Raw genomic sequence first — 15,357 nt, forward strand, 5'->3', positions numbered from 1 at the left:
TAAAACCTAGAAGGACAGAAAGTCCCCCAGGCTCCCAAGCTGGGGTAGAGGGAGGGTCAAGGGCCTCAGCCATGCCCCCCTGATGTCCACATCCAGCCCAGCAAGGACCAACAGGCCACCACTGGGAGCATCCCGGGCCCCTGAACTGGGGTGGAGAGGCGAGGGCCTCAGCCACGCCCCCCCCCCCAAAGTCTGCATCCAGCCCAGCCATGACCAAGCTGTCGCTGGAAGCCCCCTGGGCTTCCCTGCTGGAATGAGGGGGGTGCCATGGGCCTTGACCACACCTTTGCTCCCTCTTTCTACTCCTCCCACCTATCCTCTCCCCCTGCCCCACTCCCCCGACCCTGCAATTGCTCCACATCTTAGAATGTAAAAAAATAAAAATAAAAATAAAAATAAAATAATAATAATGGCAATGCCTTTCAATCAGGACAAGAATACATGAAAGCAAGGTGGTAAGAAATTTTGGAACATCTCTTCCCTAGAGGACTTTTTGCTACTTTACTATACTATTTATACTACTTTACTGGCTTTGATTTGTTGCTCTTTTGACAAGCGTTCATGTGTATTTTCTGAAAGTTAATTACCACCATCCCCATTTAATGAAAGGTACACAGTAGGTTTTGAGTTTTTTTCAGATCCTAACATAAACAATTCTACAGCAGATCAGCTTGAGCCGTGGTAGATTGACTTCAGTAGTCACCACTGGTTTACACTTTGCAAAAAGCTCCACAGAAAATTATCTTCCCCCCTATTAGGCAGAGTACAAATACGTCAAACCACAGAGTACTCAATAAATGAAGCGATAAAGCCTAAATGTACCATGAACCATCTCACTAAGATAATTTTCTGAGAGTAATTTTGAAGAATTAAGGATTTAAAAGATTCAGAAGTCATGACACATGCTTTATTTTCCTTAGTGCAGAGAAGCAAGCCTATTCTGAATCATTTCTCCTCAGATATTTGATCTACTCTGCCTGAACAATACAAATTCAAGTCAAATGCAACTTAGAAAATCTGAGAGATCACTGGTGCCCGGTTGGTCACTGTCATGATGACACTTTACATTTAAGGCTGGGAGAAGGTGAGAGTGGTTGCCTTTAGGTTAAGACAGGCACATTAATCTCGCTGGCATATGCTGGAAATCCACATCACTCTTCCTGTGTTGAGAACTTTTTATGTCCTTCCTCACTGAATTCAGAGTTCTATGTTTTTCCTGCTACATACTGGCTCCTAGAAGATGAATTGGAATTTATTTTCTCTCCTTCAATTTCCTAAAATTGTATAATTAAGAAAATGCACATATGTACGTGTGTGTGTGGTTAATGAAATAGAAGTAGAAAAGCAGTGCCACAGGGAGGAGAGGAAGCACACGTGCTAACTATGAGATATGGTAAGCATCGGATTTGACCGAACGCCCTGGTAGTCTGGACAAAAAATAAGACATATATTACACAGCTTTTGTGATTAGATGCTGAAGATCAATAATTTGATAGACACTTGGCACTAAGTTTTACTAGAAATTTCAAGTATGAGAACCTATGTAAATAGAAACGATCCAGTGACCTTTGATCTTAAATCAAACTGGGAAATATTTTGCATGTGGCTGTGTCATATAGCGAACCTTGCTAAAATTTAAGAGCGGAATGTGCAAGGATGTTTTGCAAGGGGCTAAAGTAATGAAGCAGGGTATGATGTAGAACAATGGAGACTCTACCTATCCCTTGATCTGTGGCTCCACGGCTGGCTAATAATGCAACCAACCAGGAAGCTTCTTAAACTTTCCTTCAGCCTCAGAGAGTCTGATTCAGCAGCTTTGGTGAGAGACCAGAAGGCTCTGTGTTAAAAGGTGTCCTGCCCAGGTTGAAGATCAGCCTTGGTTTCAGATCTATAGCCCTCAGGTCAGCATTTCCTGTAGGGACTAGCAGTTCTGTGGGATATTAATACGTGTTCTCAAAAAAGGGTTTTGTGGTGAGAGAAAGTGCTTCCTTCTAGAAGCCTTTATAATGGAAATGTACATGGCAAATCTCCAAGATTGTATACTGTTTTGCAGACATGAAATCTCCACTTTTCCCCACAGAATATTCCATGAGACTCACATTGGAAGATATTGTCAAAAACTCCCAACTTAAGGGTCATTTCTGTAGATGTTAAAGATGAATAATTTGATAGACGTTATATATTAATTGCTTTATGGAAGTGTCCTACAAGGAAACTTATGGTGAAGGCCAGGATTTTCCTCAGAAAACAGTACCGTATTTTCTCTGGAACTCAGGCAAATGTTTTATTGAGACTCCAGATTTACATTTTACTAGAAAGTTGATCTTTGAAACCAGCCTTCAATAATGGAATGAACTTTCTCCCAAGTAAGGAGCATTCTGACTCTGGAAGAAATTATGCACACAATAGATAATGTGGTGGAAGGAATTTCTGCATGCGGGGGGAGGGGAGGTAGCAGAAGATGTCTTAGATTTCTTTTTAAACTTAATTGAGTCTAATTCCACAGAATTCAAGATTCTGTAAACTTGCAAGATGTGACAAAGATAAGTGATCACCTACTTTCTAAAGTATAAAATTTGGGAGTTGGACTGGAATTTTTTTAAATCAGTGGAACACTTTTTTTCCGCCCCAAAATGTCTTACATGGACTCCTATTATATAAGAAATAATTTGCAGTGGAGCTGGTTGGAGCTGCTCTGGCGAATCAGCTGGGCAAGAAACCAGGAGCTCTGCCCACTTGGCCTTCCTGTTCCTGGAGTTCCAGGACCCTCAGAATGTCCAGACAATATTTTGAACAACACTGGGGTAGATAATTTCTGAGTTCAGCAACAAAGCTCTAAAATTCTGATTTGAGGCACACAGAAAAGATTTCAAATATCAAAACAATGGTCACTTTGTTCTTTGCTTTATGTTATGGAATGAGAACTTGGTGCCATATAAATATAAAGCCATATGTATATATATTTTTCTTTTACAATTAGTGGCTAGTTGGTTTTAGGCTTAAAGCAAACACTAGAATTTTAAACAACTATTTTGGTACTCACCCCTAAGAAGCCGTTACTGGGATGTGGAATATTCAACAGTAATTTTTCAAAATTAACAAGTATTTACCAATTAAATTTTGAATGTAAAAGCTTATTCACAAAATTCTCTTCCTCAATATGGGCAAAGCTTGCAAGATGAGCTCCAAATTCTTCACAAAACTCTTCAGCTTCTCTCCATGATCTTTTCATCAGGACTTTTTCACTGTGAAATACCTGTATAGTCAAAGAAAAAAAGTAACACTGTCATGGATACGGTGAGGCTGTTTGATTCTGCTCAAGAAAATAACAGTAATATAACTGTCATTATTCTAAATTAAAAGCTTGACCTAGTGGGAGTAAATAATATTTATTGAGCCAGAAAGTGCCTAGTCATCACAAGACTGCTGGCCCATTTTATCCTCACAACAAATTCAGGAGGAGGACATAATACACTCAGTTTTATAAAGGAGCTCCTTGAAGGGCTTTCTTTCCCCTAAATCTTTTGTGACTGGCATATACTTGTCCCTCGATAAATGTCTGTCCAGAGATGAGGAAAGTCAGGCTAAAAGAAGTGAAGCATTTCAGGTCACTCGGCTACAAACTGGTTGAGCTAGGATTAGCTTCCTAAGCTAATTAACTTTCTGCTTCCTAAGTCCACATTTCCATCCCGCCAGACTGCCTTCTGACAAATTAGAACTACTGAATGATCATGAATCTGGCTAATCCACGAAATGAGAAGTTTTCTAGACCTGAGGTCTAGAGCAGGTATATTCTAGGGTCTTTGGGTCTTGGCTGAACTGGCAGGTACAGTGGTTCAGCTGTTCTCCAAATTCTCTGCTGTAATTCACCTGTCCTCGCAGTAGCAGGAAGAAGTCAGCTGAATAAAGGGTCTGCTTTTGGTTTTTCTTAAGATTGGGTGAGGGACTAAAGACCCAGCACTCCTCATCCTGGGTCTCTGCAACCTCCTCATTTTTTACTGCCTAGCATTAAGCCTGATTCTCTGATGCCAGGCAGGCGCACCCTGCAGCCAGTCCTCCAATTTGCTGAGACCAGAATCAATAGCTTTCCAAATCATGTGGACCACAGCACAACCTTTCCATCTTTTAAATTATGTGTCAAAACTCGCTTCCTCTGGGAACCTCTTCCCGAATCACTCTAAATCCTACCACCATGCCCATCAAACATGCCATGCATTTGTTGACACAGTAGGGTGATATATAGTAGAAAAAGCACTGGACCGGGAGTCCCAAGACCAGGCATTTATTCCAACAGTCAATAAATAATTGTCATCTTGGGCAAATCACTTCATCTCACTGGCCTCAGTTTACTCATTTCTAAGGTATAACTTATTGCTCTGTAAGGTCACTTCTGGGCCTGTTACTCTAAGAGTTTAATGTAGGATTATACATATGCACAATTTAAATTAAGTGTGTTCACAGGTGTTTTATGCCATCTATGAGCTGCAACAGCTCTGGAGATAGTCTACACGTGCCAGCTGCTGGAGAACTTTCTCCCCAAATTTGGTGAATCTCTACTTGTAAAAGGAACGAAGACAAAACCATCAAATATAAAAATATCATATTTCAAAAAATGTAATTCTAAGATTGTACGAACTGATTTAAATCTAGGATCTAAAGCTGATTTGCAAATAGACATTTCTTCACAGATTTTACACACATACATATCTATATGTATTAATCTGTTTGATCTTCAGGTGTCTGGAAAGCTGCAAAAGCTATCCTCTGTAGCAGAACTGTATTATTCCATAACAAGGACTTTATTCACTGGCTTACAAGCAACATGGAATTGCACTATTTTAATACCCAGTGAGTTTCTGCCTCCTCTTGGTACATGCTTGGCAATAAGAACAATATTGACTGGGGCCTTGATACTGTGGGAGAACAGGTCCCCAATTGACCTTTACATATCCAGCTCTTCCTCTCTCTTGCTTGCAATTCACAGCCGGAATTCACTGAGAATGCAATATTCTGAGATAAGGAGGAACTGTCCTTGACTCTCTAGAAAAAGATGGCCTACAACACTTTAGCCTAGTGATCCCAGTTGTGCCTGGGTTGTAAAACTCAGAGAGAGGTTCCTCAGCTTTTGGAGTTCCTCAGTTGTGGTGCAAAATGGGGCATGCGCAGACAATACTCTGTCTCCCTGGGCAGCTTTCCTGAGCCTTGGGGAACTGGCTTGCCATGAATCCTACACTTCTCTTGCTTCTTGCTACCTATCTGTGAATAATAAAGTTGCTTTGCCTGACTTTTGTGAGTGTCTATCTCACTGGACTCATACTCTGGCAGCTGAGTTTGTGCAAAACCTCCTTCCAGAACTAGGAAACTTGGCAGAAACTGGTAAGTGTCTTGAGTCCTCCTCAACAACTGACAACCAGCTCATGGTGCTCCCCTCCCAGAGATTAACACCACTGTACGGTATTTCTGCTTAACAGATATCAGTCTTTGTGAGGAAGCCCTCAGTGTCAGCAGAATATGCTAATTTTGACTTGAAAATTATTTGGAATATAACTGAAAGGATAGAGACAGGCAACAAATATTGATTAACCACTTGCTGTGTGCTAGGAACTTTTCTGGAAGAAAGGTGCTGGAATAAAGGAATTTGGAATATATGGATCAAACTGAAATTATGTTCGTCCTGTTGAAAATGCCCATGTAATTTTGATATCACCTTGAAGCAACTGGCCAGACCAGGCTCTGACTCCCAGTCCAAATAGCAGGGGTGAAAGGGCCATCTCTCTTCATGCTCAGTTTTCTCCCGATTTTCGACTGGCTGCTTGCACAAAGACATTGCCTTAAAGTGTCTACAGTCCTTTACTTCCCAGCGACCAAGTGGGCTCTTTCCTCTCATGGCAACACAGCCACCACTGTAGCCTACAAGCAGAAAACAAACACTTTTAATACCAGACGATGAAAATGTTTTGTGCTCAGAAGATAGCTCTTTAGAATGCTGACTAATTGACATCTTGTAATGAAGCACCCAGACAAGAACAATTAAGATGGAAAAGAATGCTTTATTGGCATGATTATCTCATTTCTCTTCATCTCTGGAGAAAAGAATAGAAGATGGGAAAGTTAGAGAAAGGAGACTGTGAAGGCTGAAATTTGGACATTGTCTGCTTTGAGCTCAGATGGCAAAAGATGAGAAACTAGCTGTTCCTACATGGCACCGACATCTCCCCCATAGCTCCACGCTGTGCTTTGAAATCTAGCTGTGAAAGATCAACAATGAAAAATGCATAGTGCTCATTCTCTGACAACTACGTTCAACAGGGGAAAACACTTACATAAATAATGGATTCAAGGTAGACTGCAAGCTGCACAACAGAAAACCAAACTGTAAACCCTGGAAGAATGGAGAGAATGAGATAAATTCTCTAAATGAGGTACAGCTCTGGGGGCAGGAACAGGGGCAGACATCAGGTGTCACAGTGATGATTAGATCCTCAAGAAACTCCCAGTCCTGTGTGTGTACACACTCATGCATCAAAGGGACCCGTAAAGGTGAAAACGGCCAGTTGTAAAAGAGAAAACACATAAAAGTAAGACTCATACAGAAGAAAAGGAAGTCAATAGAAAGTTGGTCCATACAAAGGCATCAGATCCTCCATTGGCCCAGAACACCTAGTTTGTGTTAAAGATGGAGGGTTGGGGGGCAGGCAAGGGGAAGAGATCACAGTATGCAACCACCCCTGCATAAATGGGGCTTTGCAGGCCTGTTAATCATAATTTTGGAATGCAGCTCACAATCTAGCGGGGTCATGAACAATAGAGGAGATGCTGCATGCTCTGTGCAATGAAGTTGAAGTGTGGAGATCCACATGGAAGCCCAAAACTTAATATCTGGAGCCTTTCTAGTTGAAAGAGGAGGGAAACTCTTCCTTGATTTCCCTATCCTTCCTTTCCCAGTGGAATCTCTAGTTACTGCAGAGCACAGGTGGGAAACCCTGGGGAAAGAAATGACTTGGAGACTGAAGTCTGGGGTTCTAGTCCCAGCACAAATATTCAATAACTCAAAACTTGGGCAGGTTAATCAATCATAATAAGCCCTGTCTAAAATATGGGGATAATAATTCTTTTTCTTCTCAAGGATTTTCATGAAGATCAAATGAAATAATGCATTGAATAGCATTCTGTAAGATCTGAGGGGTTAAAAACACCTCTAAGACGTTGCTTTATTCTCATTACAGCCATTTTCATTACAAAAACTGGGATTTTGTGGCATGAGTTCTGCCTGCATGTTCAAAGAATTTTTAAAAAGTTTGAATCAGCAGGTTTAAAATATAATGTACTTTTTTGTTTGTCTTGCATTTTGTCTCACTTTCCCACTTTGGACAATGATTAAATAGCTTTGGTTTTAGATCCATATATGTTCAACTCATCTTCATTAGTGAAGAAGGAGATGCTTGTGAACCGCTATGGAAATAAAAAGAGCTGCAGAAGTGCTATTGGTATTCTAAAGTGGTTAACTTAATGGAACATTTGACCCAAATTTTAGAGTCTCGGCCCCAAAGAAGCAGTAAAGTGGTGTAATAAAGGGAGGCTGAGCTGGGGGAGATATAAACCAAATTTATAAAGCTGATATCGTGGGGATGCTTGCAAAGCCAAATAGCAAGGGGAGGAGTGTGGGAAAGAGCAGAGGCAGTTTTTGTCCCAGAGAAATTATTCTTAAATGTGATACTCACTTCCCATTGGAGAAGAAAGACTATGACCTTTTTTCTAAGTGCTGCATCTCACATTTCAGCTGATTCCTCTTACCTGTTTTACCCCCAGACCCCCTTTACTCTCTTCCTCAAATAGAAACGGGAAAACTTCCTGTCACTAAGAAATTCTAAGTCAGTATTCTAGTCTCTTCCATTTGACAAAGCTATGTAACCATATAAAATGAACTGAGCTGGGAAAGCCTTCATTTTCTCTCTCTCTAGTCAAATACTTGAAAATAAACCAAACGATTTAACCTATTTCTGGTCTGAGGGCAGGAAGGAACCGTAGATGGGCCTTCAGTGCCTCTAGACAGTTATTTTACTCGAGTCCGCCTAGTGTTTTCCTATCCCCTGCAACAGTCCTTTCCCAGCCTCACCTCAGCCCTCACCTCAAGCCCTCACCTCTCAATTCCCCGTCTTCCCACTCCCTCCTTCTCTCTTTCTCTACAGAGAAAAGTGAAGCTCTTGGGGCAGGGAAGGTCAGGAGCCGTCATGGAGTGCTGTGTATCTGGCAGGCACTGTGCTAGGCATTTTACACGGTCTTTTCCCTATTTAATTTCGAAAACTTTTTGTTTTTCTGGTGTTAGTGTCTGCATTTTGCAGATGGAAAAATTAAGGCACAGAGTTTTAGTAATTTGCCAAAAGCCATATAGTGTGGGTTTGATCCAGAAGTTGAAATCAGATTCATTTGAGTCTACCGTGAAACAATATGAAGGTACAGAGTGGGTGGGCATTCAAAAAACAGTAGTTAAAGGAACAAATGAATGAGTTCCCCTAAAATGATGCTTCTTCTTTTCCACGGCGCTCTTTCCATCCCCCTAGTTGCATTTCTCTCCCTTGTGTGGCCACAGCATTGCCTGAAGATCTAATACCACATTTCTACCTTGTATGACAGTTACTTATATAATTATGAAAAGATATGAAAATGTCCTAAGACTGAGTCTATCCTCTTTATGTGGTGGTTCATTTCGGAACCCTGATGATCCTTAAAATGGATCAGCCTATCTAGTCGTGTCTGCTGACCGGACAGGCTTCCTACTACTATGTGTAAGGCAAGTTCAAGAAAACAAATCTGACTTGCTCTACTAGGATCCTATTTTCCTTGTTGTTGGCAGGAAATTTCCACTGCCTTGGAACAATCAGAGTAAACATGCCCGGGAGTTATTCCACATGAGTAAAACACACCTCTTCTGCAGTAGTATCTGGATCTAGAAACAAAACTTTTGTCACACAACCTGAGTTATGGTGGCTGCATAGAGTGATCTCAAGTGTTTTTTTTCTATACAGATACCTATAAAGCTCTAATTTAACTTGGAAAAGCTTTTTTGAATGTTTTAACAAGTATGGACTCACTTATTTTCTTTCACCATAGAACAGCCTCCATTTATACTGAATCTTTAATCTAAGTACAAAGTACATTTTAGTTTCTACGCATTAGCTTCTCCCTGAATGAGAAGCTAATTTAATCATCTTTCCCTTTAATCAGTGGCAATGGTTAGTATGGATCAAAACAGTTTTTCCTGTTTCACCTGAATATTTTACTTCTCTCAAAATACCTAGGTCCATAGAGTCCCTTTGTTGGTGATATTTTTAATAAAAATAACAGAATTTCCTAGTGTTTTGAGTATGGGGGAATTTTGGCATGAAAGAAAGGAAATACAGATAAAAGACAGGTTACGTAAAAAGCTTGTAGTCCTTCATTCAAATTCAAAGTATCAGTTTGCACTCAAAAAGTATTTCATCTTACACACACACACACACACACACACACACACACACACACACACACACACACTTCTTATATCTGTCCACTGAAATGGTCTAGGAACAATAACAAGCCTGCAAACAATGAGCAACAGTATGCCTAGATTGTGATATTGAAATAATACCCCTTCTCATCAAAAAGAACCAGGGTTCCTGGATGAAATGAATGTTTCTAGGTCTGGGGCATAAATATACATCTGGTTATATCAGATTGCAAGGATACTATCAGACTACTAGTATCATATCAGAAGGATTCAGGAGATAGTGCTTGAAGAGATTCCCATTGCAAAGATGGGGCAATCTCAGCATTAAAAAGGATACTTACAATGGACTAAAACATATCAAATATATTTAAAAATCCTTACTTCATAGTCATGCTAAAAAACAAACTCTAATTGGTCACTGTTGGAGGATGCTGATGAAAAAATAATCATTTTGAAAACTAGTAAAGGGAAAGAATGAAACATTTATTCTGTCTTTCCTATAAAAACTGTACCATGGGGTAACCAAAAAATTGGTCAAGCGGAATTCTTTCTAGAAATATCCCAGCTATAAGTGAAGAAACCCCTAGTAAACCAATAAAACTAGGCATTGGTCATCAAAGGCTGCTTATATCACAAAAAGAGAGAAAATTGGACATTATGTACCCCCAGACAGAACAGGCAACTACCAAAATAAATAAATAAATAAAATCTGAATTTGATCAGGCCTGTGATTCTAGCTTTTTAAAAATAAAAATGTTGATTTTATGGAAAATAAAAAAGATAAGAGTAACACATTAAACAACACGATGGGAATAGAATCAACAAAGCCCAGACTGTAGGAAAATTTATAGGATGAATAACCTATTTGCATCAACAAACAAATTTTAAGAAAAATAAAAGATGGGGGCCAGGCAGGAAACCTACACATTGAAACAGACTTTAGGAGACCTATCAACCAATTGCAATATGTGAACATTATTTGGATCTTGGTTCTAACAAGCTGTAAAATACATTGTATAATATTTATAGGTCATGTAGAAATTTTAGCATTAAGTGTTTATGATGTTATAAAATTACAGTTAATTAATTTTAGGTGTGATAATTGTGTTATGTTTTTTAAAAAGGAGTCTTTATTTTCTGGAAATAATACTGAAATGCTAATGCATGAAACTATATGATTTCTAGGATTTGCTATGAAAAAATATGAGAAGGGGCAGGGGTAGAGATGAAACAAGACTGGCCATGAATTGACAATTGCTGATGCTTGGTGATGGGTATACAGTGGTTGGTTCATTACACTATTTGATAAACATAATACAACTTTGAAAGAATGGCAGAACTTTGATTCCACCACAGATTGAATATTTTTGCTGGTATGATATAAGAACAGAGTCTTGCCTGAGTTTATAAAAAGCTGCAGGCTTCCTGTTCAGTGGTCAATTCACATAGTCAGTCTATATGGGATTAAGATTCTGACTAGGGGACCAAGCTAATGGATTCTTTTGTGACAGGTAGGTAAGAAAATGTGATTTAGGGTGGTGTTTCTGCAAGCTGCAATTTAAAAGAAAAAAGAGAAACACAGGGGCTTTTATACTGCTATTTTCTTCAAAAAAGATTAACATTTTCATGTTATTCAGAGACAATTTACTCAATGTCAATCAGCATAAGCAACCAAACTGAGCATCATGGTATTATTTTTGCTTTAGGTAAAAAAGAAAAAGAGTAGTGCCGTTCAAACAAATTACAGTAGAAACTTATGAATGACAAAGAGCTCTGCTTCAATTCAGATTTTAGACATCCAAATATACCCCAAGGAAGTTAACATTAAAAACCAAGGATTTTGTCTACTCAAAATGTATTAACTTATCTTGACAGGTATAGACATTCCTAACAAAATTCCAAAGCATACAGAAATGATACCTTACCTTTTATTTTTTTACAGTATAGTGTGACATGGAATTTTACTACTCTCTGCATTTTAATAATATTCATAGATTTGTGGAACAGGAAGATTGTTCTATTGAGTGAATTGTGATGCTTCTTGTTTAGAGCTATGGAAAGTCACCAGTTTCTATACAAATTTCCTAAGCTCCTGCTTATCCACAAAAAAAAAAATCAAATTTATCTTAATTTCATTTTGCATGCATCTTTAAATAGTACAATTTTTAAAAAAAATAATAAATTTTACTTTTTTAGAGCAGTTTTAGGTTCACAGTAAAACTGAATGGAAAGTATAGAGAGTTCCTGTATATCCCCTCGCCTTTCCTCCTTCCTATAGACATCCCACACCACAGTGGTACATTTGTTACAACTGACGATTGACGAACCTACGCTGACACATCACAGCTACCCAAAGTCCCTCTCATCCCTTGCATCGCTCCTGTCATTCACTTCACTCGTGCAAAAGCCAATATATATGTATTTGAATACATTGTTGCTATTATTATTTTGAAGATACGGTTGTGTTAGGTAATTAAGAATAAGGAAAATAAGAGTTTTCATTTTACCATTACTTATTCATTCTCCTATCCTCTTCCTTTCTCTATGTAGATCCAAGTTTCTGTATCATTTTCCTTCTCTCTAAAGAACTTCTAACATTTCTTGCAAGGCAGACCTACTGGAAACAAATTCCCTCAATTTTTGTTTATCTGGTAAAATCTTTATTTCTCCTTCACTTTTAAAGGATAATTTCGCATAATAATAACGTGGAATTCTAGGTTGTTGAGGTTTTTTCTCTCAACATTTTAAGTATTTCACATCACTTTCTTCTTGCTTGCATTACTTCTGGGGAAAAGTCAGATGTAGTTCTCATCTTTACTAGATAAGATGTTTTTCCCCCTCTGGATTCTTACAAGATTTTTTATCTTTTATTTTCTGAAGTTTGAATTTCTGAAGATATGCCTAGGTGTAGTTTTTTGAGCATTTATCCTGCTTGGTGTTCTCTAAGCTTCCTGGATCTGTAGTTTGGTGCCTGACATTAATTTGGGGAAATTCTTAGTTACTATGGCATCAAATATTGCTTCTTTTCCTTTTTCTCTGTCTTCTCCTGCTGATGTTCCCATAACATATATTTACACCTTTTGTAGTTGTCCCACAGTTCTTGGATATTTTGTTCTGTTTGTTCCAGCAATTTTCTCCTTGTTTTTCAGTTTTGGATATTTCTATTGTTATATCCTGAAGCTCAAAGATTCTTTCTTCAGCTGTGTTCAGCCTACTAATGAATTCTTCATTCTTGTTAATAGTGTATTTGATCTGTAGTGTTTCTTCTTGATTTTTTCTTAGAGTCTCTATCTCTCTGCTTGTATCACCTATCTGTTCTTGCATGTAGTCTACTTTTTCCATTAAAGCCCTTAGCATATTAATCATAGTTTTAAAAAATTACTTGCCTGATAATTCCAACATTCCTGCCATATCTGACTGGTTCTGGTGCTCGTTCAGTCTCTTCAACCTGTCTTTTTGGCCTTTTATTTTGCCTTATAATTTTTTTTTTGAAAGGTGGACATGGTGTAATATTTTTGTTGAAAGATGGACATTTTCCTGGGGAAAAGGAACTGCAGTAAAAAGGTCCTTAATGGTGTAGTGTAAGGTGTGGGAGCAGGAGAAGTGCTCTGCAGTTCTATGATTAGGTCTCAGTCTTTTGGTGAGCCTGTGTCCCTGGACTGTGAACTTCACCAATGAGTTCTTCTCACTTGTTTTCCCCCTTTGGTGAGACAGGATGGCTAGAGAGAGCTGAAGTTGGGTATTTCCCTTCCCCCAGATAGGTTAGGCTCTGATAAAACTCCATAGTAGCCTCTGGTAAAACAATTTTTCCTGAGGTAAGGCCTCGTTAAGAACAGAATGCTCTGTGATGGAGTTTGGATGTGTTCCCTCCAAAACTCATGTGGAAATCTGATCCCCAATGTGGCAGTGTTGGAAAATGATTGAGTCATGGGGGCAGATCCCTCATGAATGGATTAATGCTCTCCCTGGGGGTGGGTAGTGAGTGAGATCTCACTTTATTAGTTCCTGCCGGAGCTGGTTGTTAACCCTTCTCTCTCTTTCTTTTGCTTCCTTTCGCCACGTGATCCTGCACCTACTGGCTGTCTGCTGCTTTCAGCCATGAGTAGAAGCAGCCCGAGGCCTGCACCAGATGCAGCTGTCCCAGAATCGTAAGCCAAATAAACCTCTGTTTTTTATAAATTACTCAGTCTCAGGTATTCTGTTATAGTAACACAAAATGGACTGTATTTTTTAGTCCGTTGAGAACTGTGGGACAACTACAAAAGGTGTAAATATATGTTATGGGAATATCAGCAGGAGAAGACAGAGAAAAAGGAACAGAAGCAATATTTGATGCAATAATAACTAATAATTTCCCCAAATTAATGTCAGGCACCAAACTACAGATCCAGGAAGCTTAGAGAACACCAACACTCTGCCATATTTTTAAATGGTTCCTTTTCCCCTCCCTCTGCTGGAAGCATTAGGGGAATTTTCTCTAATATTTATTCACTGTGAGAACCTGACTGAGCCCCTGAAGATAGCTCTATCACACAAAAGTATAATACACAAAAGTGTAAGAGACCCCTGTGACTGGGTCCCACTAGAATTTTTAACTCTCAGAGTTGTCTACATTGAACCTCCAGCAATTTCATCAATACAATTCAGACTTTCCTGCCCCAGCACTGGTTCCTGTGGAGGTTTTTGCTTGTGGGCTTCTGTTCCAGTAAGTTGTGATTCTCTGTATCCTCCTGTCTCTCCAATTTTGGGGGTAGTGGTTTGCTCTGTGGCCTCATTTCTCTGATAAATCTGAGTAGAGTTGCTGATTTTTCAATTTGTTTAGATTTTTACTTGTTGTAAGGATGGCATGGCAGCTTCTAAGCTTCTTTCATGCTGGACTGGGAACTGGAAATCTTCAAAAGTACAAGTTTTCAAACCATATATTCGACAGAGAATGGAAATTGACTTTTTTGGATCTCTCTTTTTTTTTTTCTTTTAACTTCAGGAGGTCTACAGAAATTTTTTACAAAATATTTAAAACTGTCTCATAAGTGTCGAGGAAAAGGAAGAGTATAGGCAACAATCAGATCCTCCTGTAGAGCCCTGTGATTTTCTAGGGTGCTCACGTTGGTGGCTGGCCCAACACAGAGTAGGTCCTACATCTTAGAACGTATGGGTTAGAAATCCTAATATGCACAGTGTTATTCTCTGTAGCTTTAGGCAAAATCCTATGAACTCTTTCTCTGCAATAAGAAAGGCTAATATTTATCGATTATTTACAATGCAGCAGGAACTATGTAATATTTCATGTAATCCTCATGATAATTCTGTGATGTAGATAGTATTACTATCCTTATCTTAAAGAAGAGGAAACTGAAATATGAAGAGATTAAGTAACTTCCCCAGGATCATACAGCTGGCATTTGAACTTGAGTTCGAATTGACAGTGGGTACTCTATGCATGTGCTATCCTGCAATGTAATCTCTTAAATCTATGAGTATCATCCTACCTAACACCCCAATGAAGAACAGTTCTGATTCTAATGTTTTCCTGACCCCAAACCTTCAATGACTTCCCATATCTAAAGAATAAGTGAAAACTCTTTAGCTTATAATATTAAGCTGTGGTTTCAATATACTTCTCTGGCCTTATCTTTATAACTTCTTTTCACGTATCCTATGCTATGGTTGCACAGAGCTACTAAAATTTCTCAAAGCTGCTCAGTGTTTCCTTTGCTTCAAATGTTTGCTCAAACTGAGAAAATTCTTTCTACTTCTCTAGCTATTCAATTCTACCATACAAAGGGTCTTCAAAAAGTTCATGGAAGGATTCATATTATCTTTTTAATTCCTTTTTTCCTAGATTATAGCAACTTGAAGGTATGTACTTT

At 38.9% G+C, this 15,357-nt stretch overlaps 1 protein-coding gene across 1 annotated transcript in view; it reads right to left on the reverse strand.

Moving 5' to 3' along the window:
* PLA2R1 (phospholipase A2 receptor 1) overlaps nt 1–15,357 on the reverse strand; it is a 132,805-nt gene that overhangs the window by 33,276 nt on the left and 84,172 nt on the right. The window contains 2 exon segments of the mRNA XM_063106482.1: nt 3,111–3,256; nt 5,708–5,910. Of these exon segments, the coding sequence (XP_062962552.1) occupies nt 3,111–3,256; nt 5,708–5,910 (349 nt within the window).

This window comes from Cynocephalus volans, chromosome 1 (genome assembly GCF_027409185.1).
Source record: "Cynocephalus volans isolate mCynVol1 chromosome 1, mCynVol1.pri, whole genome shotgun sequence".
Taxonomy (NCBI): domain Eukaryota; kingdom Metazoa; phylum Chordata; class Mammalia; order Dermoptera; family Cynocephalidae; genus Cynocephalus; species Cynocephalus volans.